The 26,821-nt window shown below is 40.5% G+C and overlaps 1 protein-coding gene across 3 annotated transcripts in view; it reads left to right on the forward strand.

Moving 5' to 3' along the window:
- Positions 1-2,442: 2,442 nt before the first annotated feature.
- The window catches only part of FSHR (follicle stimulating hormone receptor), a 166,100-nt gene continuing 141,721 nt past the window's right edge, over positions 2,443-26,821 (forward strand). For 2 of the 3 annotated variants that reach the window (XM_065890876.1, XM_065890875.1), the window contains exon 1: positions 2,443-2,715. In XM_065890876.1, coding sequence (XP_065746948.1) covers positions 2,564-2,715 — 152 coding nt within the window. In that variant the 5' untranslated portion in view covers positions 2,443-2,563. The remainder of the gene's footprint in view (positions 2,716-26,821) is intronic. The other variant, XM_065890877.1, reaches the window with a different exon arrangement.

The raw sequence follows: 26,821 nt of genomic DNA on the forward strand, positions 1-26,821 counted from the left end.
GGGAGAGGGAAGAAGGAGGGAAGGAGAGGGAGAGGGAAGAAGGAGGAAGGAAGGAATTAGAAAAGAAGAAATTTTCTTACCACATGTCAAGACGATTTTAAAGTTCTAGTAATTAAGACAGTATAGCATTGGTGCATATAAAAAGGATGATGGTCTATACATAAAAGAGCTTAAATGCAAACCTATGCAAAATAGTAGTTACTTGAGATGTGATAACTTTACAAATGAAAGAAAAAAAAGAGAGTCTATTCAAAAAGTGGTTCTGGGAAAATTGTTTATCCATGTGGATAAAAACCATATGCCATTGAATAATACCGAAATTGGGTTCTCGACACATACCACACATAAATATTAATACCTAATAAATTAAAGACTTAAATGTGCAGAGTAAAACTATAAAAGTTTTAGAAGAAAACACAGGAGAATATTTTTATGGCCTCAGAATAAAGAAAGATCACAGGAGAATGAAAACATAAATGGTAGTATATTTATATAATGGAATATTACGCAGTAGTGAAATTTTACAAATTACAGCTACATATAGAAATATGGAAGGTCCTTTAAAATGTCATAGTGTAAAATAGCAAGTAACCAAAAACTAGTTAAGAGAAATACAATTTGTATAAAACTCAAAAACAGGCAAAATTGAGCAATATACTGTTTGGAGATGCATACTTTGGTAATAAAATTAATTTTAAAAAACAAAGGAATAATAAACACAAAATTCAGATTAAGGGTCACTTCTAGGCATAGGAACATGAAAGGGATAAAGGAGAAACAACTACATAGATGCAATGTCATTGGCATCTATTTCTTCAGTCTACAACTGTTCTATTATCTTGCTTAATAATTTACATTTACGTTATATATGTCACTGTCAATCGTGAAGAGGACATAGTTTTAAAATCAACATCTCAGTTAAAAAAATTTGTAACTCATTTATGCTCAAATTTATGCTCGTTGTATGAGGACTAATTTAGTTATAACTAGAGCTCTCCAACATCTCAGTGGGGATTTGTGGGGTAGGTGTACGGGTGAGAAGTTCGACTGGTAATGAGTTTTTTGGTCAGTGGAGTTAGTCAAACAGAGGTAAGTCAACCCCTTTAAATCAACGTGGATATTTTAAAGTAAACTTAAGCCTTAGTGAATTTATCGAATGAAGACCCTTCCACATCTGAAAGACTATGACTCCATGCATCAATTGGTGAATGAAATAATTTAACTGTTCATGTTAGCCAAAACTGCTGGCATATAGAGTCTATATAGATACTGCCTTGACCTTCCAGTCCCGGAGTTAGAATGAATCCGTTGCTCCCAGAAGAAGCCAGGGAACAACTTCACCCTAAAAGTCACTTGCTTCTGTTTTTCCCTTAATGAGTATTTAATCCATTCATCATATGTCATTATTCCTTGCCAAGCTAGTAGAGAGGAAGAAAGGAGTGGGATCAATATATACTGCTTAGTATTTTCACATAACTCAATTTTATGCAACTAATTACTTAAAGATAGTGTTGAAGCTAATTTTAGCAAGTAATAAGCTTTAGGCAGGATCTTAGAGAATATTCTGCCTTTTAAACTTCATAGGTTCTGGAGTTGAAAGTTGAAGGCCCCTTTACTGACAGTGTGGCCAAACGTTCCTCAGATCCTCGCCATCTCCTTGATGGCGAGTGTCAACAAAAGCGCCACGATCGCCACCTACAGAGAACATTTAAAACTAAGTTAAAAGCATAGATTAAATAAATTCATTTGTGCCAGCTTCCAAAAGTCAAAGGCAATCTTCAAAGCCTGGAAATGAGAGAAGCCAGAAAGGCTATGCCATAGAGAGCGGACAGCTGGCATCTACTAAACCCCACTGAAAACACAGCCCATTCCACAGGTCGCTCAGAGGAGTCAGTTATCTCTGTGGACTCCCCTCTCAGAAGTGCCTTCTACCTAACACGAGCTGCCTGGGGCTCACTAACCCACTGCCTGTCTTCCGAGCAACACCATTTTTGGTTAGTAATTCCAGCAAGGAAGAGGATCAATGAGTACAACCCAGAAGTTCTGGTTTTATATCAAGTGGACTAGAGGAAGACGCTGAGGCCAAGACTGGAAACAGGTCCCTGCCCTTCACCCAGTGACACTCTTAGTGATGTTTCACATTCCAGACTGTGTCGTTTTTGGAGAAAGTCAAAGTCGGTGACCAGTCATGTCACTGGTTTGAGACAAAAATAGTGACCAGGAAGGACATTTCTACAGTCAAATTAATATAAACTATTCCAGACATGCATCAAGGTTCTATTTGCCGTCTTCCTTGGGTCAGGGTGTAATAAACTCAGTCAAGAAAGATAAGGGAGTAACTTATCTTGCTTCCCCTAAAATCAATGCTAGCACACAGGCGTTTTGCTATTTGTCTGGAAGTGACTGAAGGGTGGGGGGGGAAAGCATCCCTGGGTGGGTCACGTGACCCTACCAGCTCCCAAGGCAGATCTCTTCTCACAAGGGCTCGGTGGGGAGCCTCTGAAACCTGTGCCGGTTTTTCTCTGCAGACGCAGGAAGAAAGCAGGTGGATAGATAAATAAACATGGCCTTGCTCCTGGTGGCCTTGCTCACATTCCTGAGCTTGGGCTCAGGATGTCATCATCGGATCTGCCACTGCTGTAACAGGGTTCTCCTCTGCCAGGAGAGCAAGGTGACAGAGATTCCCTCCGACCTCCCCAGGAATGCGGTTGAACTGTGAGTATCAGAGGCAGTGGGAACGACAGCGTGGCCGGTATTTGTGTGTTGCATGCTATTATTATTTTCACATTGGACTGATAACTGTTGGGCTAAAATATTTCGGCCCTGACCAAAGGCTTACATAAAACAAACTCCCCCGGCCCAACACTCCCGCCCTGCAGTTCTCTAAGGATCGTAGTGAGACTTTGTCTCAGAATTGTCGGGGAAGGGCAGCACGGAGACCCAAATCCAAATGCAAAGGGAAGAGTTTTTCGTTGTTTTCAACACTTCTGCTCTTGGGTGCCATAGACTCTTTGGTGAAACCAGAAAAACAAAACTAAGAAAAATCAGAAACCTAGAAGAGTTAGGATTGGAGGGAGAAAGATGCCTTCGATTTAAGTGGAAAGCGCGGTGTGTTTCCTGAGGACACTGAATTCAAGAAGGCAAGAGTCACTACTGCTTTGGAGGTACCAGCAAGTAATCCCTGAACTGAGACTCTGCTTCCTGGGGAAAAAGGAATTGTAAGGGAGGGAAGGGGTGTGAAAAAAGGAAGAAAGAAAAGAGAAAAGGAGGCAGAGAGGGATGGAGAGAGACAGGATAATCTTTCATACCCCTGGGAAAATGTGATTCCCAACTTCAGATTTTTACTAAACTATTTTAATAGGAAGTAGACGGACTCTAGGAATTGGACAAGATCTTAGACATCATTTCACTCTATCTCTTTATTTTGCAATGGAGGAATCCAGGGTCTGGAGAGTAAAGAGAATTGCCCAAACTCTCACAATGAGTTGAGACAGAGCCTAAACTAGAAAGCAGGCCTTTTGCCTCACAGTCAACTATTCTTCCCTTAAAGTCCCATGTCCACTGCATTAGAGCAAGAGGAAAGCGGAACTGTTTAATTGTCCAATTACTATTGATACTTCCCCCGAGAACTGGCAAGTGGTGGCTGAGAGACTGTAGATCTGCTCAGTGGTTTTATCCCAAGGATTTGAAACAGAAGCTGCTATTCTGGAAGCCTGTTTTAATCTTGGTTCCCCAAAGCTATGCATGACTCTTATGTTACTGCAGAAGGTGGTCACCTTTTTGTTTACCAATTACCTTACCTACACTCAAACACGATGGTGTTGCACTTGAGATTTTCATTCAGGGACAAACGGCCGCAAGACTGACTCGGTTCTGCTTGCTCCTTTTTCCCTTGACGTCACAAGCCCTCCATTCCTACCCAAAGGCAGCTGCAGCGGCAGGGAAAATAAGTGACCAACTGTGTGTTTTGGCTGAACCGCCTCGGACAGCTACTCCCGATTATAAGGAAGAACGCACCTACGCAGAGTCTGCTTTGTTACTTGATCATAAACACAGGAGGAAGCCGGTGTACCTGAGCTCCTATAAGAAGTCACCCATCCCTAAGCGACTTTGAACAATTACTTAACCTCTTTTGAGCCTCAGGTTCCTAACTTCTAGAGGGTTTAATACGACCTGCTTAGTCGGATGGTGGTGAACGCTAAATGATACAGCCCCCCAACACACACACAATTTCTACCTCTCCTGGCCCTTCTCTTTTTTCAATGTTTCCCCATGGGCCAAGCAGTGCCAACCAGTCGCTAAAGCAGACAGCCTCTAACAGGACTTAATTTTACGGTGATACTCCTCTATCCAAAACTCCCTTCTGTGCTCGGCTGTCTGCTTTCTGGTATCTCTTCACTAGAAGAGAGAATTTTTTTCATTCTGCATAGAACAACAGGGAGTAGCCAGATGTGAGCCGCAGTCTGTGGAATACCCACTTCTGATTTAGACTATAGCTGAGAGTGGCTAAATATTTCTGGCTTCAGTAGGGTTTAGGCAGCCTGAGACAACATAGCACCGTGAATAAAGTACTCAACTAGGTGAGCAGGGTCAGGAGTGGAGGGAATTCTCAGGTTATAGTCACAGGTGGGCCTTTAATTGATTACGACAAGTCAGAGATGGAAGAGTGTGGACGCCAGATTGCAAGAGACCTGGGTTCTAACCCAGACTATGACACTGCTTTTTGTTCTATCACGTGGGCTCTTGGCTGTATCATGGAAATTGCAATGTGTACCTTTTCCAGAGTTGCTGTGAGGATTAAATGGAGTATTAAAACATCCAGCACAATGCCTCGCAAGTGGCAGGGGAGGGGGGGATTGCTGCTTTCGTCATCTGTAAAATACTAGAGAAAAAAACACCACAGAGGGCATTCAGGATGATCAAATGAATCAATAGGAATGAGAATGATTTGAAAAATGGATATAAAGCTCTTCATAACTTTGAGATAGTTTACAGCAACCCACTGATTTAAGAATGATCTCCTCCTCCTCCCAGTGGCCGGAGCTCTCCCTCTCCATGCCCTTACTTTCCGAGTAAGAAAATGTGTTCCTTTAGGCTTTCAATATTTTCCAAGAACTCAAGGAGCAGGTTTCATCCTGACCATGGGCAAAGGATTTTTGATTTCAGACTTAACTTAGAAACTCAGCTTTACCTGGGGGCAGTCAATGAATCTAGAAAGGCCCCTTTGATCTCGCTTAATTCTTCCTGGAGTTAGAATTTCTAAGAAGAATGTGAACACCCATTCAAAACTTGAAATTTTAAGTCTAAGTGACTGTGTGGATACAGATATCTTTTTCTCCAGCAGGGTCAGATGGCCACAATACTAGAAGAAAAGACCCCACTGATGGCCACTCTTGGCGTAGGGAGATCTGTACTGAGATTATATTATAGGCTGCCTGTGTTGACCCCTCTCCTCACAGCAAGTTCCTGTATCTCATTGCCATCTCAACTGACCAGCACTTACTTCTAATTATCTAATTATATTTTTCCCTTTTATTTTCTTCCTTTGCTATATATTCCTTGTTTTGCTGTTTTGGTTTAGATCACTAGCCATATCCCATAACCATAGACTATTGTTTAGATAGGAACTAGTTTAGTCTTTCCTTAGTAGGTCCTTCGTTCGGAGGGATGTTATCAGTATTATGCCAAAAGGAAAGCCTTTCGCTATGCCAATAAGATTCTGTGGTCTCCAAGAGGAAAATAGATTTTTTGATGCTTGCAAACAATTTCAATTGTGGAATTTTTTCTTTAAGAGCGTCTTCCAGGATTAATATTCTGAGAACAGTTTGAGAAAGGCTGGTTCGAAGTTGGTCTATCCAACCCCAGCCACCAGTACAGATCCCCTGTAAAGTCTGCACTTGCAGCCCAGTTCCCCTGACTCCCAGTTCAGTGCTCAATAACAGCTAAAGGTGGACCTCTGGCTGATTTTCATTGCTTTACGCCTGACAAGCAACTATTTAAGACCACCATGTGTCCTCATGAAGGAGATGGTTCTGAACTATGGACTAAAGCCACACAGAACTAGGTGTTACTCTTTCAGAGGTGTAGAAAGGGATGGATTACAAAACTACTAAAGCCACTGTTGACGTCTTCATTTGTTGAATATTGATAATTCAATTCACCTCATCATGTAGGTTTCATGTTTCCAATTGCCCACATCTAATGTTTTACAAACTCCCTTCATACTGCTACAAGAAGTAATTCTTTTTTTTCTTTGCCATCTTCTTTGTTTGGGATCTGAACATCTAAAGCCTGGATTAAATAATTATGTGCTAATCTACCTCCTTGCTACCAATCTCTCTCTTCTCCAAACCAGCCTGAACATCGCCATTCTAGGCTTCTCCATTAAACACCACTGCCACCATGTTACGATTCCCCAGTTCAAAATCATTCCGTGGCTCATCTTTCAGACTTTACCTCTCACCTTTCACCAACAGGAGCCATCTACTCCGCCAGGCTGATACAGACTTGCTCTCAAGCTCAGTTTGTGTCCCGAGATGTTTACGTCATACCACTTGCTTATGTAATCTTCAATTTCTTCTTTGTCTCTTGAAATCCAAGCTACTTATCATAAGCTTACTCAAAGGTTGCTTCCCTGAACATTACATTTTCATTTAATCTGAATCCCGGTGCCGTTCATTTTATAATCTTGCTTTGCCCTTAATTTTTCATATGTATCTTATTTCCACAACTGAAGTGAAAATTTCCTTTGTACTCCTTATTGTGCCTGGCTCAATGCAATGTAGTTTCTGGGGCCTCGATTACATGTAGAACAAATGGTACAATAAATAAGGGGGAATTGCATCTATTTATTTGCTCCGCTCCTCAGTATCGAAGAAAAGATTCTTATAAAAGATGATTATTGCTCTCCCTGTGGTGAACTACTATAGGATTTGATAGTTTCCTTGTTTTCTTCGCTTTTTTATGTGTTTATTTTGTTTTAAATGCCTGTATATCATTCTGGAATCCATTAATTTATTCAGAAAGAGAGATACATAGACTAGAAACAAAGTCTACTAAGTTAAAAGCTGAATATTCTATATTTTAGGCACGCCACTCAGTTCTCTTGACTTAATAATACCTGTCTCTCTATTTCTAAAAAGAATACTGAAAGGATGAGTGAAATTACCTAAACAAAATCACTTTAAACCAGACAAAAATGTTCAAAGAAATATAATTTTTGCCAATTAAGGTCAAATTCCAAAGCCTGAATGTTAGGTTTCTTGTGTTTCCCAGATGTGCTTTGATTATTGTAGTCTGCTTGGATATTAAAACCAAACACCCCACTGTGCAGGTTGCTCTGGGTGCCTATATCTGGAGACTCTTACTGTCTTGTTTAGATATTTCTTTGAAAGAGACAAACAGCACAGTTTTCATGCTAATGCATACATAATCTTTCCTCTCAAAACAAAACCCTGCACCTACTTTAGTGAGAAATGATACGTCTATGTCCAACATTTGGAATTTAATCGGACTGGGGTAAGGAAGGTTTCTATTTCCTGCAGAGGAATCAGAAAAAGGAACAGCTATAGAATGCAGTAACTTGAAAGGGGAAAAGTAAAAATTATATTGCAGCGGAAATAAATTCTTTAAAGTAGAAGATGAAATCTACTCTGGGAATTGGCTAAGAGCTGTAATTTACAGAGTCATTTCAGCTATTGAAAAGTAAGGGTTTGACAGTGTAGAACTGCACTACTTGGTGATGATAAAATCCCCTTGCTTACCTAAAGGTCAGTGCTGTCCTTCCTCCCCCAAGTCTTCTGCCAAAGAAGCCTAAGCTTCAGAAGCAGGAAATCTTGGCAGCAAATGGAAAATTCATTTAACGTTTGATTATCCTTCTCCAAAACCACTAACTAGGTTATCCAGTCACTGTGGTTGATTGGACTATTTATTTGTAAGCTGTTAGATTTAAACTCTCCAATTTAGCTTATTTAGACTAGATTCTAGCTTATATGTCCCATAAGGTCACCTAGGAAAGAGAGTAATTATTTTTAATTGCTTAGGATCTGATGACCATAATGAGAATTGGATGTTTCTTCTTAATCCGACCTCTCCCTGAAGTATCTCTGGGCATGTTGTGGGTCTCTGACCTGAACATGTCATTACCTTGTTCTTTCATATGGAATATGGCAACTGATCTGAAAGTCTTCAAGGGATGTTCAAAAACTCTTTTTGAGTAAAGCAACCAAACCCTTGCCATAGACCTGAAGTCAATTATGGTTTTAGTCTCAGGAGTGGCTAGCGTCTACTCTCTCTCATACCCTCTCCCAGAGTTGGCTCTCTTTTCAGCTAGAGCCAACACACAGCCATCACAGAAGCCTGTTATCACAAATCTGGAAAACATACAGCATGAGCCAACTTTTGTATCTCCTTGATGCTAAGACTGATGAAAACCTCTAAGAAATAGGAACCCTAAAAGTTCAGCTGTTTCAATGAATCAGAGAGATCAACTGAGGATATGGGAGAGAAAATTCATCAGTAGACTGGTGAAAGGTGGAAGTAAAACAGTGCTGGGGTTTCTTTCAATTTTAAGATGCTTTGATTTTACAAACATCTTCAGGCATCAAACTTCCCAAAACCAACAGGCTTTTTTTAGGTCTCCAGAGTCCAACATGTATGTAATTCCTAAATTTCTGTATTTCAGTTGTGGGATTTTGAAGGGGGGTGTGGTTCTTAGGCTTAATAGACAGTTCTGTTAAGTTCTGTTATTTATAAATGCAACACGGAAAACCTCCCCACAGACACCTCTCTATGGTTACTTTCAGTTTGGGGTTTTAAACAAAGACTTTGTGAGGGATCCCAGCTCCAAAAATGACTTTGTAACTAGATAAACAGAGGCTGATTGGAGGTCATGGAACATTTCATACAGAACCTCCTGGAATAGAAGGGCATTGAAAAAATAAAAGGAGAGCCAGAGCCTTGAGCACTAGATTTCAGGAGTGGCCCCAGGATAAAATATCCTGTCCCTTCTAAGAAAGTCTCCTAAGTTTTGGTTCAGAAGATAGGATCACATCCCTAGAAGACAGGGTGCCTGTACTTGTGCTTCACTCATCAGCTCAGGGTAACAGCTTCTGAATCAGCCTCTATGCCTTCAGCCTTCTCCCCTCCCAACCCTCTGCTCTGAGTCCTGGCTCTGGTTTAATTCCTCTGTGGGCTCCAATGCCCAGATTCAGGACAAAAGTCCAAAGTCATAAGTTTGACATTAAGTTCCTACATATTTTGTCCTCAAATTTAAGTCTCCTGTCTTCTCTCTCAGCTTCTAGCCTTTCTACGCTTTGCTCTACGGACTATTTCCTAATGCCCAGCTCCCAAACATACCTTATATTCCCCTACCTAAATACTATTATTTTCTCCAACCTGAAATGAATCCTACTCTAATAGAGTCAGCTTTTGAGACCAGGTAAAGATGCTCATTTTTCATGAAGTTGTCTTTCAACATCAAACATTTATTGATTATATTTGTGCAAGGCACTATACTGGACACTTGGGAGAAAAGAATCAATGGGGGAGGCAAGGGGCCTGTTCTCATGGAGCTGCTAAAAGAGAAGAGTATCAAACAAGAAACGACAATAATGCTTTTCCTCACTTTTACCCACAACAATAAAAATCCCCCTCAGAACCCGGAACGGTCACTGTCAAAACCACTCATTTGACAATTAATTGCAAGTTGCCTTGTACAATCTGAAATCATAGACTGTGATAGCTGGAAGAAACAGATGCCTAATGAAGGTCAATGAGGAGACGTCTGCCTGCCTGATGCCGGAGAAAAAATGGATGCGAAGACGGGTGTCTGCCTGTCCCATCTACAATAGATTTGCTCTTTTGACCACCTAGGGTTGATTTCAGGAACTGTGCAGGGCCACTTCCAGACACCTTATTTTTTTAAAAGGTCAGAAACTCCTATCTTTATTTTACAAGGAAAACACAGCCCTCAAATAAAACAGAACGACAAACGAACACCAGCAAATTTATGGTAAGGCTTAACTGGCAGATGTCCAAATATTTAAGTTTGACTAGAAATTTTCAAATTGGGCAAATACAAGGGTCTGGGTCCTTTGAGTTGGGATAGAGGAGAAGGGTACAGAAGGTGGAAAACAGCACCAAAAGTGGAAGCTTAGGCTGCACTGTTTTCTTTGCTACCCTCATAATTTCCCAAAGCTGCTTGCGCCCGTGAACACTATTAAGTGATATTGGGGAGACAGTGGGTAAAAGGAGCTTACGTGTCAATGCACAGTGTATGACAGCTTCCCTTCAGAGAAGCTGAACGTCATCTAATCTGGTAATCACACAGAGTTAGTCTTAACAAAGCCCAGATGTCTCTTCTGAAAATGATATACCTTAAAAACGTCTACATTGGCATAAGCAGGTCACTAATAAGAAATTCTTGAATGCTGTTGAATTTATAAGCAATTTCTCTTCCTTCTAAATTTCAAACTGTTTTTGCATGGCTATGTTTAGAATAGAAAAACAAATTGAATGCAAAAAAAAAAAAATGATCACTCTCCATCATCAGATCACAGCCTGAGCAAGTATCAACAGTCAGCCCCAAACCCTTGCCACTGCCATATGCCCACCAAGGCTAATTTCTGCTCAGGGCAGGAAGGAATTTAATTGGTGTTTCTTTATGGTGTTTCTTTCTTCATTTAATTGGTGTTTCTTTTATGGGCAAGCAGTGTAGACTTTCCGTAAGTAAATATATTGGGGAGGGGGAGGGGGCGGGTGCGGCAGAAAATACAACAAGAAACACTCTTTTAATTTAGAAAACAAACTGGAAAGGCAATGAAAGCAAATATGAGATTTATGGTGAACAGCAAAGCGGTCATCTGGAATCCTGCACACAGTAGCAAAATTGTTTATCAGGCCCCTGATTGTGAAAATCGGCTGAGCTCCTTCAATAAGAACATACCGTCTTAGAATGGCATCTGACTCCCCCAAACAAATATTAGGCACAAGAGGAAAGAGAACAAACAGTTATGATAACCAGATAGGAAAATTACAAAGTAGCTCTGGAAGCAGAGCTATAGGGTAAGAAGAAACAAAACAAGAGCCACAGAAGTATAAATAAAAGGAGGGGCTGGGCCACTGAGTCGGGGAATCATTATGTCAATATCTAGGTCTTGCCTCTTGGGCTGGGCAAAGTCCCTGGAGAAGATTCTTCCAAGCTCCTACCTGGAGGGTGAAGCCCTACTGCCAGCATTCTGATGGCTGGGGAAAAGGGCTGGGGGTCTCAGCATCCGGCAGCCATAAGTGGTCTCTGCGATCTCCAGTTCAGAAACTCTCTATTCTACTCTCTTTAAAGAATAAACCTATCTGCCTATGTTTTCCTCTCGGAGTCTTATGGTTTCTGCTCCTATATTTAGGTCTTTAATCCGTTTTGAGTTTATTTTTGTATATGGTGTCAGAGAATGTTCTAATTTCTTTGTTTTACATGTAGTTTTCCAGTTTTCCCAGCACCACTTACTGAAGAGATTGTCTTTTCTCCATTGTATATTCTTGACTCCTTTGTTGAAGAGTAATTGGCCACAAGTTTATTGGTTTAGTTCTGGACTCTATTCTGTTCCATTGATCTATGTGTCTGTTTTTGTGCCAGTATCATATTGTTTTGATTACTGTAGCTTTGTAGTATAGTCTGAAGTCAGGGCACATGATTCCTTCAGCTCTGTTCTTCTTTCTCAAGATTGTTTTGGCTATTTGGAGTCTTCTGGGTTTCCATACAAATTTTTAACTTATTTTTTCTACTTCTGTAAAAAATGACATTGGTATTTTGAGAGGGATTACATTAAATCTGTAGATTGCCTTGGGTAGTGTCATTTTAACAATATCTTTTTATTACTGAGTTGTGAGAATTTGTGGTACATTCTAGATACAAGTCCCTTATCAGATGTATGATCTGCAAATATTTTGCCCCATTGTGTGAGTTGTATTTTCACCTTCTTGGTGGTGTCCTTTGAAGCACAAAGCTTTTTAATATTGATAAAATCCAGTGTATTTTTTGTTGTTGTGATATTTGGTTTTGGTTTCATATCCAAGAATTCCTTGCCAAATCCAAGGTCACAAAAATTTATTTCTATGTTTTCTTCTGAGACTTAAAGTTTTAGATCTTACATGTTGCTCTTTGATCCACTTTGAGTTAATTTTTGTATATGATGTCAGATAATTGTCCAAAATCATTTTTTGCATGTGGCTATCCAGTTGTCCCAACGCCATTTGTTGAAAAGACTATTTTTCCCCTACTGAATAGTCTTGGCACCTTTGTTGAAAATTATTTGTCCACAGAGATATGAATTTATCTCTGGACTCTAAATTCTGTTCCATTGATCTATATATCTATCCTCGTATCAGTACCAAACTGTCTTGGTTATATGGAGAATGTTCCATGTGCACTTGAGAAGACTGTATAATCTCTTTTTGTTGGGTTGAGGGTTCTATACATGTCTGTTAGATCTAGTTGGTTTATAGCATTGTTCAAGTCTCCTATATATTTGTTGATCTTCTGTCTAGTTGTTCTATTATTGAAAGCAGGGTATTGAAGTCTTCAACTTTTATTGTCAAATAACCTATTTCTTAATTTCTGTCAGTTTTTGCTTAACGTATATGGTGCTCTGTTATTAGGTATATATATGTTTTTAACTGGTACATCTTCCTGATGGATAGAAACTGTTATCCTCATAAAATATTCCTCTTTATATCTAGCAACACTGTTTTGTTTTAAAGTCTCTTTTTTCTTGTATTGGTATAGCTACTCCAGATTTCCTGTGACGGGTATTAGTATAGCTGGTATTTGTGTAGCTACTCCAGATTTCCTATGGCTGCTATTTGCATGATGTATATACTATTTCAATCCTTTTACTTTGAATCTATTTGTGCCTTTGAATTTAATGTGTGTCCTTTAGAAAATATATGGCTAGATCATATTTTTAGTCTAGTTTGATCATCTCTGTCTTATGACTGGATTGTTTGATCCATTCACATTTAATGTTATTACTGATATAGGTGGATTTACATTCGCCATTTTTGTTTTCATCTGACTTTGGTTTTATTTACATCTGACTTTTTGTTTTCTGTATGTCTCATGTCTTTTTTCCTCCTCTATTCCTCATTTACTACTTTCTTTCACATCAAGTGAATCTTTTCTAATGTAGCTTTTAAATTTTTTAATGACTTTTTACTGTATTTTTGAGATTTTGTTTTTCTAGTGGTTGCTCTAAGGTTTATGATATGCATCTTACCAGAATCAGCTAGGTTAACGAGAAAGAGAGAGAGAGCGAGCAAGCGCAAGCGCAAGCGTATGGTGTGGAATGTGTTACCCCTATATAGCTCTACTCCTTAACAATTAAGAGAAGAAAAGAAAAAAGTCTGCAGTTATAGAGTCTTTTCTAATTACATAATTACCTTTACCAATGCTTTTTGTTTGTGTGGATTTGAATTACTATCAGGGGTCACTTGTTTCAGCCTGAAAAACTTCCTTTAACATTTCTTATAAGGCAGGTCTAATAGCAAGAAATTCTCTAAGCTTTCATTTACCTTGGAAAACCTTTATTTTGTCTTCATTTTTGAAACATGGGTTTCTGGTTATAGTGTTCTTGGTTAACAGGGTTTTTTTTTCTTTGAACACTATAAATATGTTATCCCAGCTCTACCTCTGGCCTCCATTGTTTCTGATGAGAAGTGAGCTGTTAACCTTGTTGAGGGTCCCTTGTAAGTAATGAGTCATTTTTCTCTTGCTGCTTTCAAGATTTTCTCCTTGTCTTTGATTTTCAGCATTTTTACTATATTGTGTCTGTTTATGGGTCTCTTTGTGTATATTCTACTGAAATAATGTTGAGCTTACTAGATGTTTTCAATAAATCTAGGAGGTTTTCAGCTATTATTTTTCCAAATATTTTTTCTTCTTTTTTCTTTCTCCTCTCCCCAATACTTCCATTATGCATATATTGGTGTGCTCAACTTTGTTGCATATTTCTCTGAGGTTCTCTTCATTTTTCTTCATTCTTTTTTTCTGTTTTTGGCTTGCATAATCACTATTGGTTTATTTTCAATTTTTCTATTTCTTTCTTCTGCAAGTTCAAATCTACTGTGATTTGAGACACTCGTGATTTTTTTTAATTTCATTTTATTTTTTAAAATAATTGCTATCTATTTATATTCTCTTTTTGATGCAATATTGCCAGCATATTTTCCTCTATTTCTTTAATCATGCTTTTCTTTACTTCTGTGAATATTCATAATGACTATGTTCAAATATATTTCTGTTAAATCTGACATCTGGTTATTCTCACAGGCAGTTTCTGTTGCCTGTTTTATTTTCCTGTTTCTTTGTATCCCTTTGATTTTCGGTTTGTTTGGTTTTTTTTTCTTTCTTTTTCTTCTTTTTGTTTTTTTGCTGGAAACAACCTTTCAGACAATCTATTGTAGCATTCTGGGTACTGGTTCCACCTCCATGACTTATTAGTGCTGTTTGATTGTTTGTTGTTTAGTGACTACTGGCTAGATTATTTTAGTGAAAGCATTTGATGTTGATTATCAAGAAGGCACAGCTTTGAATATGTCCACAGTCACCCTGGGAAGACAAGGTATTGGCAGGGCTCTCTTCCATTCTTTCCCTGACCACAGCCAGATGTTAAACTTTACTACTTGCAGGCAGATTATGCTACTACTTTCAACAATTCCCAGGGCACAAATTCCTCTATAAACTAAACCAGTCAAATTGTGGCTCCTTCAAAGAAATCATTTACGGGGTCAATGTTTGATATCCATTCTGACCCCAGGGGGACTCCTTCCAGCTGTCTTAGTCCCCCGGTTCTCTCCTGCAAACTAATTGTCCTACGTTATATATCTATTAGATCCATGAATATCCCAATTGCCTTTACCATACCTTTGCTGTTCTTGAGAGTGCTCTCAGGCTTAAACGTCTCCATCCTCTGCTGCAAATGAAATCAGTTCCCTTGGGAAGAGAATACCAGATACGTATTTCACAGTCTGCTTCTCACTTCGGGCAAAATCTCAGCCAGGGCTCTGGAGCCAGGAGTGGATTCAAAGGCAAACTTCTCTCTGAGACCCTCATTCCAGGAGTTAAACACTTGAAGGAAGGTAGAGTAACAACCTGAGATGGTCTTAGCTTGATTCTTTTGGCTTGGAACCACCACCTCATGAGCCCTGGCAAGAGTTTTGGATCTCCAATATTCTCAGCAGGCCATACCCAAGATAGAGCCTCTGGTGCACAAGTGTGCCTTGGTAAAAAGAAAGGAGCCCCCACTTCCCAACCACACTTGCCCAGAATGCAGCCTCAGCAAACAAGCAGCTGGAGGCAGAATGAGAAATGCTGAAGTCCTGCTTCTCCTGGAAGAAAGCCCTCCACCTGGAAGCTGGGAAGAGACGAAACCCTGTGTTCTTGACTTCTTGCATTCTGGAGTAGAGTCTCCACTTCTCTGAGGTGGGAGGGGAGAGGGAGGCCGTAGTTTTGATTTAAGTAACACACTCTTGCCTCTTTTTAACTAGATTTTCATAGATTTTCTTGAATAGATGTTTCCTCCTTTGCTCTTTGCCCTTAGGACCATTTCCAGAGGCTTTGAATAGTTTTCTTTCTTCTCTGGTTGGTTTGCTTTGTTTTTATAATTTTTACCAGGTTCACTACAGAGCTGGTCAGCTGAGCTCCTCACACAGTCATGCTGAAAATCAATCACACCACTATGTTCTTGATCAAGCAAAGCAAAGGGGGAGCTGGTTGTGACTGAAAGCAGAAAAGCAGTCAGGTACCCAGGATTATCCTCTCTGAAGTTCTTGGTGTGCCCTTGAACAAAGGAGGACAGTTGGGCAAGCCAGGAATAAATTTTTCACCCCATTTTTACTTTAATGTTTTTCATATACATTATTAGTTTTAAATAATTCAGTACACATGTCCTAAATGTTGGTCTGGTGAATAGTAATGGCTCTATCACCTACCAAATAAGGCCACTAACTGCTTTTTTGGCAGGCATAACAGTTTCTTAAACATTGTGATATGGTGAGCAAAACAAGTGGAAATGGAATTATATCTGAAAGGATGGTTTCCAGGGTTGTTCTAGTTTATTAGATCAAAAGAGAAAAACGGATTTCTTTTCTCCTGAGCAGGCTAGAGACAAAATGACCTTCTCCCTGTGCGTTGACAGTCCTGACCATTTGACTGAAGTAATTTCAGCAACAGGGAGCATGCAGTTGTACCAAATGGAAAACAAGCCAAAAGCAATATCAAAATCTTGAGTTCAGCATCCTCCCCGAAAAATCACTGAGACCCTAAACAAAGCGGTACATCATACACGACCTGCTACTACACGCATCACACTTTATTGAATACTTACTGTGTGTACAGCCATTTGCTGGGATATAAGAGCCAATTTTGCAGCCCTGACATATGACCCTTTTAATGTAGCTGAAGAGAGTAGACACACACAGAGACATAGAAAAAGAGAACAAGGCTTTTCAAGTGATCATGTGATAACACAATAAGGACAGAGAATTCAGGACAAAATTTGACTACTGTGGAAGTTCCTTGAAGGGAGACACTTGCAATAAACAAACAAGGGTACTTCCTTGAATAGGTGACACATGTGGTGGATATTAAAAAAAAAAGATTTAAATATGTGACAGTGAGGGAAGATGCTTAGTAGATAGAAAGAACACCTGGAGAGCTAGTCCAACAGCAGCAAATCAAAGAAATAGCTTTTTCTCCGGAAGGAAATAGTATTGTTTCTGAATTATCGATTTCATTTCTCAAAATGTGCCAAGTGTAGCACTTGGGTGAGAGTGGGGGAAATTGGAGCATTTCCATTCCAGATCTCCAAATTCAAGAAAGATTATCTAGCAGGGAAAAAAAAATGTTCTGTTTTAATAATTAGTGGAGGTTTGGGTAGAAAGAACCAAGGCATGATTCAGAGAAATTTAGTGGAGTGTGTTAAATGGCTTTACAAATCTCTTTGACTGAATGCAGAACAGACTAGACCCAGCCTGATTTTGTAGTTAAGAAATACAAATTACTTAAGTCACTAGAAGTATTTTCAAATAGAATCAGTTTTTTACTCAATTATTTATTTCAATTGTCTGGAGAATTAGTTCTTCTTGTCTGAAGAACTAATTTTGTAGTTAAGAAATACAAATTACTTAAGTCACTAGAAGTATTTTCAAATAGAATCAGTTTTTTACTCAATTATTTATTTCAATTGTCTAGCTGAGGTTGTATTACGCCTAGGAGATCTTTGGATCTAAAACCATATGTTTCTGAAATAAATAATTCTTTCAGAGAAACTTACTTAAACATTGGGCTAATTTACTCTTTCACACACTAAGCAAATAGACGCCAATTAGATCTAGATAACTTTTCCTAGAATTAACCTGAAATTAGCCATTTTGTTTGTTGATCCCCAACCCAACTGTTTTTCAAAAGAAAGGAAAAAAATGAATGAATAATTGAGCATAAAACAATAAATATCAAGAAAATGTTCCAAATATTCTGCCTCCCCATCTATTGTCTTCTTCTAACTCTGCTTTCAAGGTGAGCAGTCAAGATCAGCTACTGATGGAAGCCCATCTACTTTTTTTTTTTTTTTTAACATCTTCATTGGAGTATAATTGCTTTGGAATGGTGTGTTAGTTTCTGCTGTATAACAAAGTGAATCCCCTATACGTATACATATATCCCCATATCTCCTCCCTCTTGTGTCTCCCTCCCACCCTCCCTATCCCACCCCTCTAGGTGGACACAAAGCACGGAGCTGATCTCCCTGTGCTATGTGGCTGCTTCCCACTAGCTATCTATTTTACATTTGAACCTAGGGGCAGGACAGGAATAAAGATGCAGACATAGATAATGGACTTGAGGACACGGGGAGGGGGAAAGGTAAACTGGGACAAAGTGAGAGAGTAGCATTGACATATATATACTACCATCTACTTTTGTTTTTGCATCACTCTTAAGTTGTCTCCCTTCCAATAATCATTATGGTGTAAGTGACACTCCAGGGGAAATCAATTCCTTTTAACTAAATACAAAATCCTCCCTCGAATCATAATTGGGACTTTGTTGATTCTGCTGTTGTCTGAACACTTTGACAGATAGCCGACAGCCACCATCTTGTTTTCACCGAAGTTGAATAGCTTGTCTCCTGCAGCCTTTGGGGAAGATTTGCCAGCCTTTAGGAACTGCCCCCCTTGAGTAGGGAATAATTACAATTACTTAGATATCAGAATTGCATTTCCTCGAGACTGGCTCCATGTTGTTTTTCTCAAGATTGTTTAAAGGAAAACTCCTTTAAACTCCTAAAGGGATAGAGTCTTTTTCATTTTCTTTCTACTTAGAAAGATGTGACATCTACAGAAAGCATTTAGATTTGTAAGACCCTCAAAAACAAGGATGCCCATGCCCCTGTCTTAGGTCTGGCAAGTATCATGCATGTCTTAGACCTACCGCAAGCGATATTTCTGAATAAATGAAATGAATGGCTTGCACTGAGTTGAACTGATGAGTTAAATTGAATTGGATTGGATTGAAATGAATTGAATTGGACTTCTCTGCACTGACAGAGTAGCTATCACGAAAGCAGAAGGAAGGTAAGGATGTGCCATTCACTAGCTAATCAGGGCCAGAACTCAGCATGATCAGGGAGTCCAGGCCCTCCTGGCTGCTGAGGACCAGAGGTTAAGTGATTTCCCAAGGACAGATAGCAAAGTGGGAGCAGAGCAGAGACTCCAGACAAAACAACAGTAAAGACAAATAATTGGGCTTATGTGTACTGTGTAAGTAGAATGACAGGCACAGCTCTAAGTGTCTCACTGTAGCATCTTTTTTACTCCTCATAGCAACCCCTTGGGGCAAGCCCCACTATTACCCACACTTTCAGATAAATCAACTAGGCATAAAGCAATTAAGTAATTTGCCCAAGGGGCACATCCAGGATTTTTGGACTCAGGAAGCAAGACCCCAAGACACTGCTGTTAACCATTGCAAGACATCACGGGCAGGGAAGAAAAAGAGTTTATAACCACAGCTTAAATAAAAGTTTTAAGAAAGGATAATGACAACAATTTAAGGAAACGGAGAAACAGCAGAAAGGAGGAATTTTTTCCCCTCTGGAAGACGTGCAATTATAAACCTGTTCCAATCTCCTTAATGTAAACATTTTTAAGACATCCAGATTTCACATCTCTTGGACTTCCTGAAGTTTGACCCTGGTAGGATCTGCTGAACCATACTGTACAGAGTGTAGGTACGTCAGGGTTCTAATTTCTGGGAATGTCATAAAATAAAAGGTTTTTAAAAATAATACATAATCTCATATTTATATTTATCTATACTTTATAATCCAAAACATAGCCCTATAATGTTGAAAATGTTCAATTAATGTCTTGGGACACAGAGGCCCTCGTTAGTGCTGGACACCATGTTCATACTATCAGAATGCAGGAACACTGACATGGCGTCATCTCCCTGCCCTGTGTGCACCAAAAGGCCTGTCCACTGCTGAATTTTCTGCTCCCATCAGTGAGGCATGACTGAGTGCCTCCACTGAGCCCCGCACATAGAGGTGCTCTAATCATCCTAGAGAATCAGAACCACACACGTGATTCTAATTACTGTATTCTAGTTCTGAAGATCCCAGCTCTTTAGAGTCCCTTGGCTTCCACAAGTTTGTGCAAACCCATCCTTGGTCCCTCACCATGTCTCTGGCACCTTGACGGAAGTCGACAATTTTTCTGGTGAGTTCAGGAAGCAGAGAGAAAGGACAGATGCCTCCCTGCGGGGCAGGCCTGCAGGCCATCTCTGAAACCCTCACGTTCCACCGTATGATAGGTGTATCACGGGGCAAGGAGGCCAAACAGCATCGGGGAAGGATCCCAGGACTAGGCGTGAGAAGACCCGGGATCTGGTTCTAATCCCAAGAGCACCTTCTTATTCAACCTAGGAAAGTCATCTAACAGCTAAGGGCCTCAGTTTACGCTCCTATAAAGTCACAGAACTGAACACGAGAATCCCTGAGGTCACCTCCCTCCCCACCAAACAGCAGGAAAATTTGAGCCCTGAGAATGAACTCTGACTGAAATCATTCAACCCTTTAATAATCACACCAGCTTCATGACACGGTCACTGTCCTTCCCAGCCTACCACTTCCAGAGGCTCTGACAGCTTTGTCATATGTGATTCTAGGAATCTCACCTGTGCAGTGAAAGTCCTGCATTTTTTGCCAGCCTCTTTTTTCAGGCTTGTCATGATTAAGTGGCAGCAGGGAAAAGCTAAAGGACCAGGTGTCTTTTTATTGACAGCTTGCCCTGTAGACCCTGCCCCGAGAGGAGGAGAAGCAGAGGTTAACAGAGCCCATCAGCCATCCGCAGTCTCCTAGGCTTTAGGTCTGTCAGCAGCTGACATTGTATCCTCATCACTACAGCGAGTGGCACAACCCAGGAGTGAGGGCCATTTCAGTGGGTGTGTATGTGTGTGATAATTCCTGGCTTTCCTTTCCTAAGTCCAATATTTAAAACCAAGAGCCCTGGAAATTTGAGGCAGTGGATGGCCTTAAAATTCCTTAAAGAGGTGAAGGCTGGGGTGGAGGGGAGGCACAGTAACGATTATGAGACAGATGTAACCTTAAAGAAAACAGACCTTTATCTTCTTAAAAATCATTCCATAGTCTACAGATCGTGATTTGGATATTTAACTACATTCTTGTTTTCTGATGCTGCCCAGGCTAAACTTATGTCTGTCCCTAGCTCTTAGAATGTTACACTAAAAGCTTACACTTAAAAACAAAAAAGAGCTTCTGAATAATTACATTATATCTCAGGATTCGCTTTTTTAAATGCCTCCTAATAGCTAAGCAAGTTCCCTCTGGCTACGGACGTAAACCATGTACCCTCTTTTTTAGTGATGGTTCAGGGAGGACCCTCTCTCCCCTGAAGAAAACTGCTGCATCTGTTCATTTTCATCACCAACACTCTTCGCTTTGTCCTGCCCCTTGGCAAAGTCCTGGCGCTTCTACTCCATCTCCCCCTCTCCCTCCCTGCCCCCTCCCCCAGAAAGCAACTCTGGGTGGAGCTCCCTGACATCTGAACCTTGCTTGGAGGGCATGATTCCTTTTAAAACAGACTTTACGGCCATAATGTGTATAGAACATAGTGTTTATATGACTCAAGTAAGTCACTTGAATGCCTCATGCCCTGAATGTTTCTATCTCTAATCAAAACGTGGATAAAAGGAGGAAGGGAGGGAAGAAGGGGGAGAGGGAAGGAGGAAAGCACTGAGGGAAATGAGGAGAGAGAAATACTACAGTTCTTAGAGAAAAGGATGCCAGTGGGCTAGGCAGATAGACCCCAACATAGCTACTACATCCTTTCATTTTATTTATCTATTTTTAAAACGAGTGATGGTTTTATTGGCAAAATTATAATATATAGGTAGTGTAGGAAGTTATTTCAGATGACAGATTTAGTTGTTTTCCTTACAGCTAAAAGCTGCAATTACCACATTAAAACTTTAATGCAGAATTATCTACATGTGGAGCTTTAGTCTCAGGCCTGGAGCAGCTGTGAAGTGAAAGTGACCACACCATTCTAGTCCTTGGACAGCAGTATATTGCCCTTCACCTTCCACCCTTGTCATCTTCCCAGCTTCCATTGTAGACAATTCCATTAGGAGTGGTACAAATACCTACTCCGTTTCTTGCCAAGATTCCAAAAGATGTACTTGTACAGTCCCCATTTGACACAGAGGCGCAGGAGAGATTTTCCGGACTCTGCCATGTCCCCTGGGCCGCCAGCTCTGTCTACATCCTTCGGTTTATAAATGTCGAAGTTGATATTCCAAAGGGCTGAGGCGACCTTCCCAAAGGCCCAGAGCCAGAATTTGGCAAAACCAAGAATGGCACCCAAGGTTTTGGACCTTGATCTTCAGCAGAAGTGAGACCTCTTCACCAGGAGGGACTTTGAAAGTGAGGTGGAGGATTGTAGGTTCAGTTGAGCAGGACAGAAAGCCATTGTAGGCCTGGGAGCAGGAGTGTGAAGTCATGTTTTTGGAGCCTTGGCTTGAAAGTAAGTGTTCAAGACAAACTGGAAAAGAGAGAAACTGGTGAAATGGAGACCAGAACAGAGGCCATTACAGTTATTCGGTCATGAGGTGAACAAGACTCTGGACCAGAATAAAAGTAGAAATGGAGAAGAAAGGGTGGATCCAGGAGAATTTTCCAAGGAAGAAGCAATTGGATTTTGTGGTAATGAGGGCTGAGAACAAGAGACAGTCAAAGACAAACCCGACTGTCGTAACCATGGAGGCTGGCTCGCTGTTTCACAAGCTGGTAGTCCCTCTGTGGCCCCATTCCTAGAGAAGGCCAGGGCCTTCCCCCCACCCCTCCATTAGGAGGATGGCAGTTCCGTCAGCAACATCAGAAAGGCACCAGCTCATTCCGTTGCCAGCCAAGAACATGCACACGTAGGTCTTTCAGTCTGTTCCCAGCTCTTTTTTTTCCATCTCGAAGGTACAAAGGAAAATGCTCAGAGCGTGCTTTAGGCAAAGCATATTTTATCCCAAAGCTGAGAAAGAAAAAAGCTCACCTTTCACGCCATCAGTGCCAGGATTCTGAAAGCACCAAGAAACGGATAAAAGAAAACAAGCTGCAGCAAGTGTTCTGATTCTTTAGTTAGGAGCAATTTGAAGTGGCATGCATGTCGCCTGGCTGAGCGGGCATCGGGGAGGAGAAGTACAAAAGGAGATTTGATTGAAGTGCTTTGGATGACAATTTTCTCAAATAAATAAATAAATCACTGGAAAAGCATCCCGTTCAAGAAAAAGTGGGCTCATTTTTGTCCTGAAGACACAGATCACGAAAGGATGAGGCAGAGAAGAGATGTTACCTTATGGGTATTTTTCTTAAGGGAAAAAGACCTCTGTTATTAAGAATGAAAGACTTGGGGATTTTGATGTGGTGGTCCTCAGTCTTCCTGTGATGGACTTTGATGTTGAAGTTTAGATAGCTATGCATGTAGCTCTGCCCCTGAGCTGCATTTTTCATATGCACTGAGGCACTCAGAATGACAACTTGAAGGCAAAGGAAGTTATTGAAGAGTCTACCACTGATACCCAGAACTCCAGGAACGTGTATGCAAAAGCTCTCACTGAACATCTAGAATATAGTAGATACCCCCCAAAAGATTAGTCCCTTCCTGCACTGCTCTCAACTATAGTGATGCACAGGGCTAAGGCTTTTAGAGACATCAAAATAGCCCAGATTTCTGTTCCTAATGGTTCTTTTAATTCATAACAATAGCTAACATTTACAGAGTACCTGACGGTTTGCAAAGCACTCCGACAGGCATTATCTCATTTGATTCTCACAATGTGCGAGTATTTCAGTCCATTTGGGCTGCTATAACAAAATACCATAGACTCGGTGACTTGACAAACAACAGAAATGCATTTCTCACAGCTCTGGAGGTGAAAAAGACCAAGTTCAAGGTGCGGGCAGATTCAGTGTATGATGGGAACCTACTTTTTGGTTCAGAGCACCTTCTCACTGCATCCTCGCATAGTAGAAGGGGCAAGGTATCTCTCTGGGGCCTCTTTTATAAGGGCACTGATCTCATTCATAAGGGCTCGAGCTACCCTCATGACCTAATCATCTTACAAAGGCCCTACCTCCTAATACCATCACCTTGGGGGTTAGAATTTTAGCATGCCAATTTAGGGGACACAAACATTCAGATTATAGCAGTAATACAGAGGTTATTATTCTGTACTGATGAGGAAACTGAATGATTTGCCCAAAAGTATACACTTTAAAATGAAAACAGAATCTGAATCCAAGCTTGCTGTGAAGACCAAAGGTAGGTTATGTAAATTACTCAGTCTGGTGTCTGTTACATAGATGCTGCTCAAAAAATAGTACCACCTATATACCACAACACACAAGAACTTCACCAGAACAGCTTGTCAAATACTTTAGCAATTCTTCCTTCAAAGGGTGACCATGCAAACAAAGTAGAATAATTTGGTTCGTAATTACTCGCTGTCTGGAAGTCTCAAAAAGATTTCTAATTCCTGCTAATTTATTAGGCAAAGAAGAAAAACCCAGATTCACCAGTGTCTTCCTGGAACATTGCAATGCATTTTGCTCTCATATTCTAATACTCAATTAACATATACTGAGCATAACGTTGGTGTAGAACGTAGAAGGCGGAAGCACAATGGAAAGGAAACCAAGATTTACCCAGCACCTACTATACGTCAGCAACTGTGATTAGCCCAAAACAACCTCGCGAGACAGCTGGCATTAAAGCCTCTTGGTACACAAGACAGCGAGGCCCAGGAAGACTGTAAGATTTGTCCATGGTGTGACTGGTGCATCACTGAGCCAAGATTTGACCCCAGAAAGTGTGTCTGCCTCCTAGTCCATCCTATTTCAACTGTAGCACAGACCTCTTGATTCTAGAAATTGCTAGAATTCTACTGAGTGCTACTTAACCCCACCAAATTCTCTAGCTCTTTCAAGGACATAATGTTACATCACTGCATCTATATAATTCAAAGTGCCAGGTTCCCTGCTGACTTATGTTGAAGTGTCAGTTAACCACAAAGGGCCACCTGGTCCAAGGACAGAAAGCAGAATTCTTTAGTATCATCTTCAGAGGGCCACAGTACATTTCCCCCCAGTTTTGATTCACAAGGGATTCCACTATCATCCTGATTTAGAAGTTGAAATTCTACACCTAGAGCACGGCGCTGTAAGGGTTTCCTTCTTCACTGAGCCTCTGTATGTGTTGCCACAGCTGTGTGCTGTGATCACGTTCTCACATTTAATCCTCACAGTGACCCCAGGATGTAGAGAATATTATTAGACCCAGTTTGAATATGGGGAAACTGAGACTCAGAGAGGTTGCACGACATTCCGGCACACACAGCTTTAAGCCCTGAGTCTGGGCTCTTTGTTCACTTTTTACTTCTGTCCACTTTTTTGATGTTGAAAATCATCTCTTACCATCATAACAGCTGCAAAGGGAGGGTGCCCAAGGGCAATGTGTGTTACCTGGGATTTCAGTGGCAATCTATTATAAATGTTTACATAATATTTGCACAAGAATCTGGGAAGATAATTCAGTGCTAACAGATTTGGTCAAACAAAACAAAACAAACCAGTGATTTTAAATGTGTCATTGGAAAAAAGGGAGGAAACTCTGCAGGTGTGAGGTAGGTAGAATTGATGGGTTAGAAAGGAACATTAAGGAAATGATTTAGGCTTTCAGCATGAAACTTACCGGAAAAAAAGAAGGTGATGGGAATGATAAAAAAAAAACAAAACAAAAACAAAATAAAAACAAAACAATTAAAAAAATAAAAAACCCAAACCAAAACCAGAGGATGCTTCTTATCTGAATGTTTGGCCAAATTATGCATTATTTGCTTATGGAACATTTTCCAATATATCTAACCTAAATTTCCTCAAATTCCACCAGCGTAGTAGAAACAAATCATATTGTAGTAACAGTAAATTATAAAGTATCTTATTTCTTGCCCAACTCCCTCACTCCCTTTACAAAGTCAGCTTTCACTTCGCCTGTAAAGGGTCCCTGAGATACACTGGCAATTTCTGGGGGAGGATCACATGTGGTCAGACGTGGTCCTCTGGTTCTGGCCAACTTGCCAACGTCCACTGCCCATGAAGTCACTCCATATGATGCCTCTCCAGTCCCACTGCTGCCATGATGAGAGCCATGGGGGTGAGGATCCACTGTCTCTCATGGGCAATAGCTCATTAGTTGCACTGAGAAGAGAGAACTCTTACTTCACTACGTCCCATTCAGCTGGCCGTGAACCAAAGCCTCCGGTGTTGGCCACTGTCCCTGACACACCCTAAGCCTGTCTCCATCTCCCCCAACTCCTCCACTGCCCCTCCACTCCTCACCCCTCCCGTGGAAAAAGTTCCCTCAACTTCCACCTAGAGTCCCTCCCTTCAGTGTGCTCAAACACCATCCACATTCTTGGGAGAGGTTAAAGATCTTCCTGAGTTTTCCCTGAGCTGACTGCTTCCAGGCATTCCACACACAAATCAGGTTCCTAGGGGCATCCTCTTCTCACTCAATCATCCATCAAATCAGCATTTTTAAAGAGATGTCCCAAAGCTACTGGCCACATCTACTCATCAACTAAATTCAAACACTTCCAAATCTCTAAATGTTAAAATCATCTGGATCCCATACATCTGTATGTCACCCTAGCTCTTAGTGAAAGGCTCAGCAATATTGCTAAGTGATGAAGTTGCGGTGCCACTTCATAGTTTCCTAAAATAATCCCATACCTTTCCTTTGCACTGGGTTTTTTTTCTCTCTCTCCCTTTGCCATAGTGGGTGAGTACTGCTGTGATACAAAACAGAGTCCATGGGAGTAGTCAATAAAAATGATAACATGGGATCAGGAGAAAAGTTGAGATGAAATAATTCACTTCTAAAAAAAATAAAATAAAATAAAAAAAAATAATAATTCACTTCTAAGAATGGTCAAGCAAAATAAACAGTGAAGGTGGCCATAGGGGCACATATGCAAAGAGATTTGAAGAACAGAATGAGAGCGAAGATGACGTACATCATCTCCTCGGTGGTATAGTCAGTCTAACTCATTGGTACACATTTATCAAGTGCTCAATAGCACTAAACCTTTTTTCTTCCTCTTCAGTTGCATTGCCCAGTGCTTCCAGATGCCCCAGTTATCTGGAATAAAGCTCTGCTCTTTAGAACTCTGGTTAGTCCTCAGCACAGGTAAACAGGAGCAGCT

Source organism: Phocoena phocoena, chromosome 14 (genome assembly GCF_963924675.1).
Source record: "Phocoena phocoena chromosome 14, mPhoPho1.1, whole genome shotgun sequence".
Lineage (NCBI taxonomy): Eukaryota > Metazoa > Chordata > Mammalia > Artiodactyla > Phocoenidae > Phocoena > Phocoena phocoena.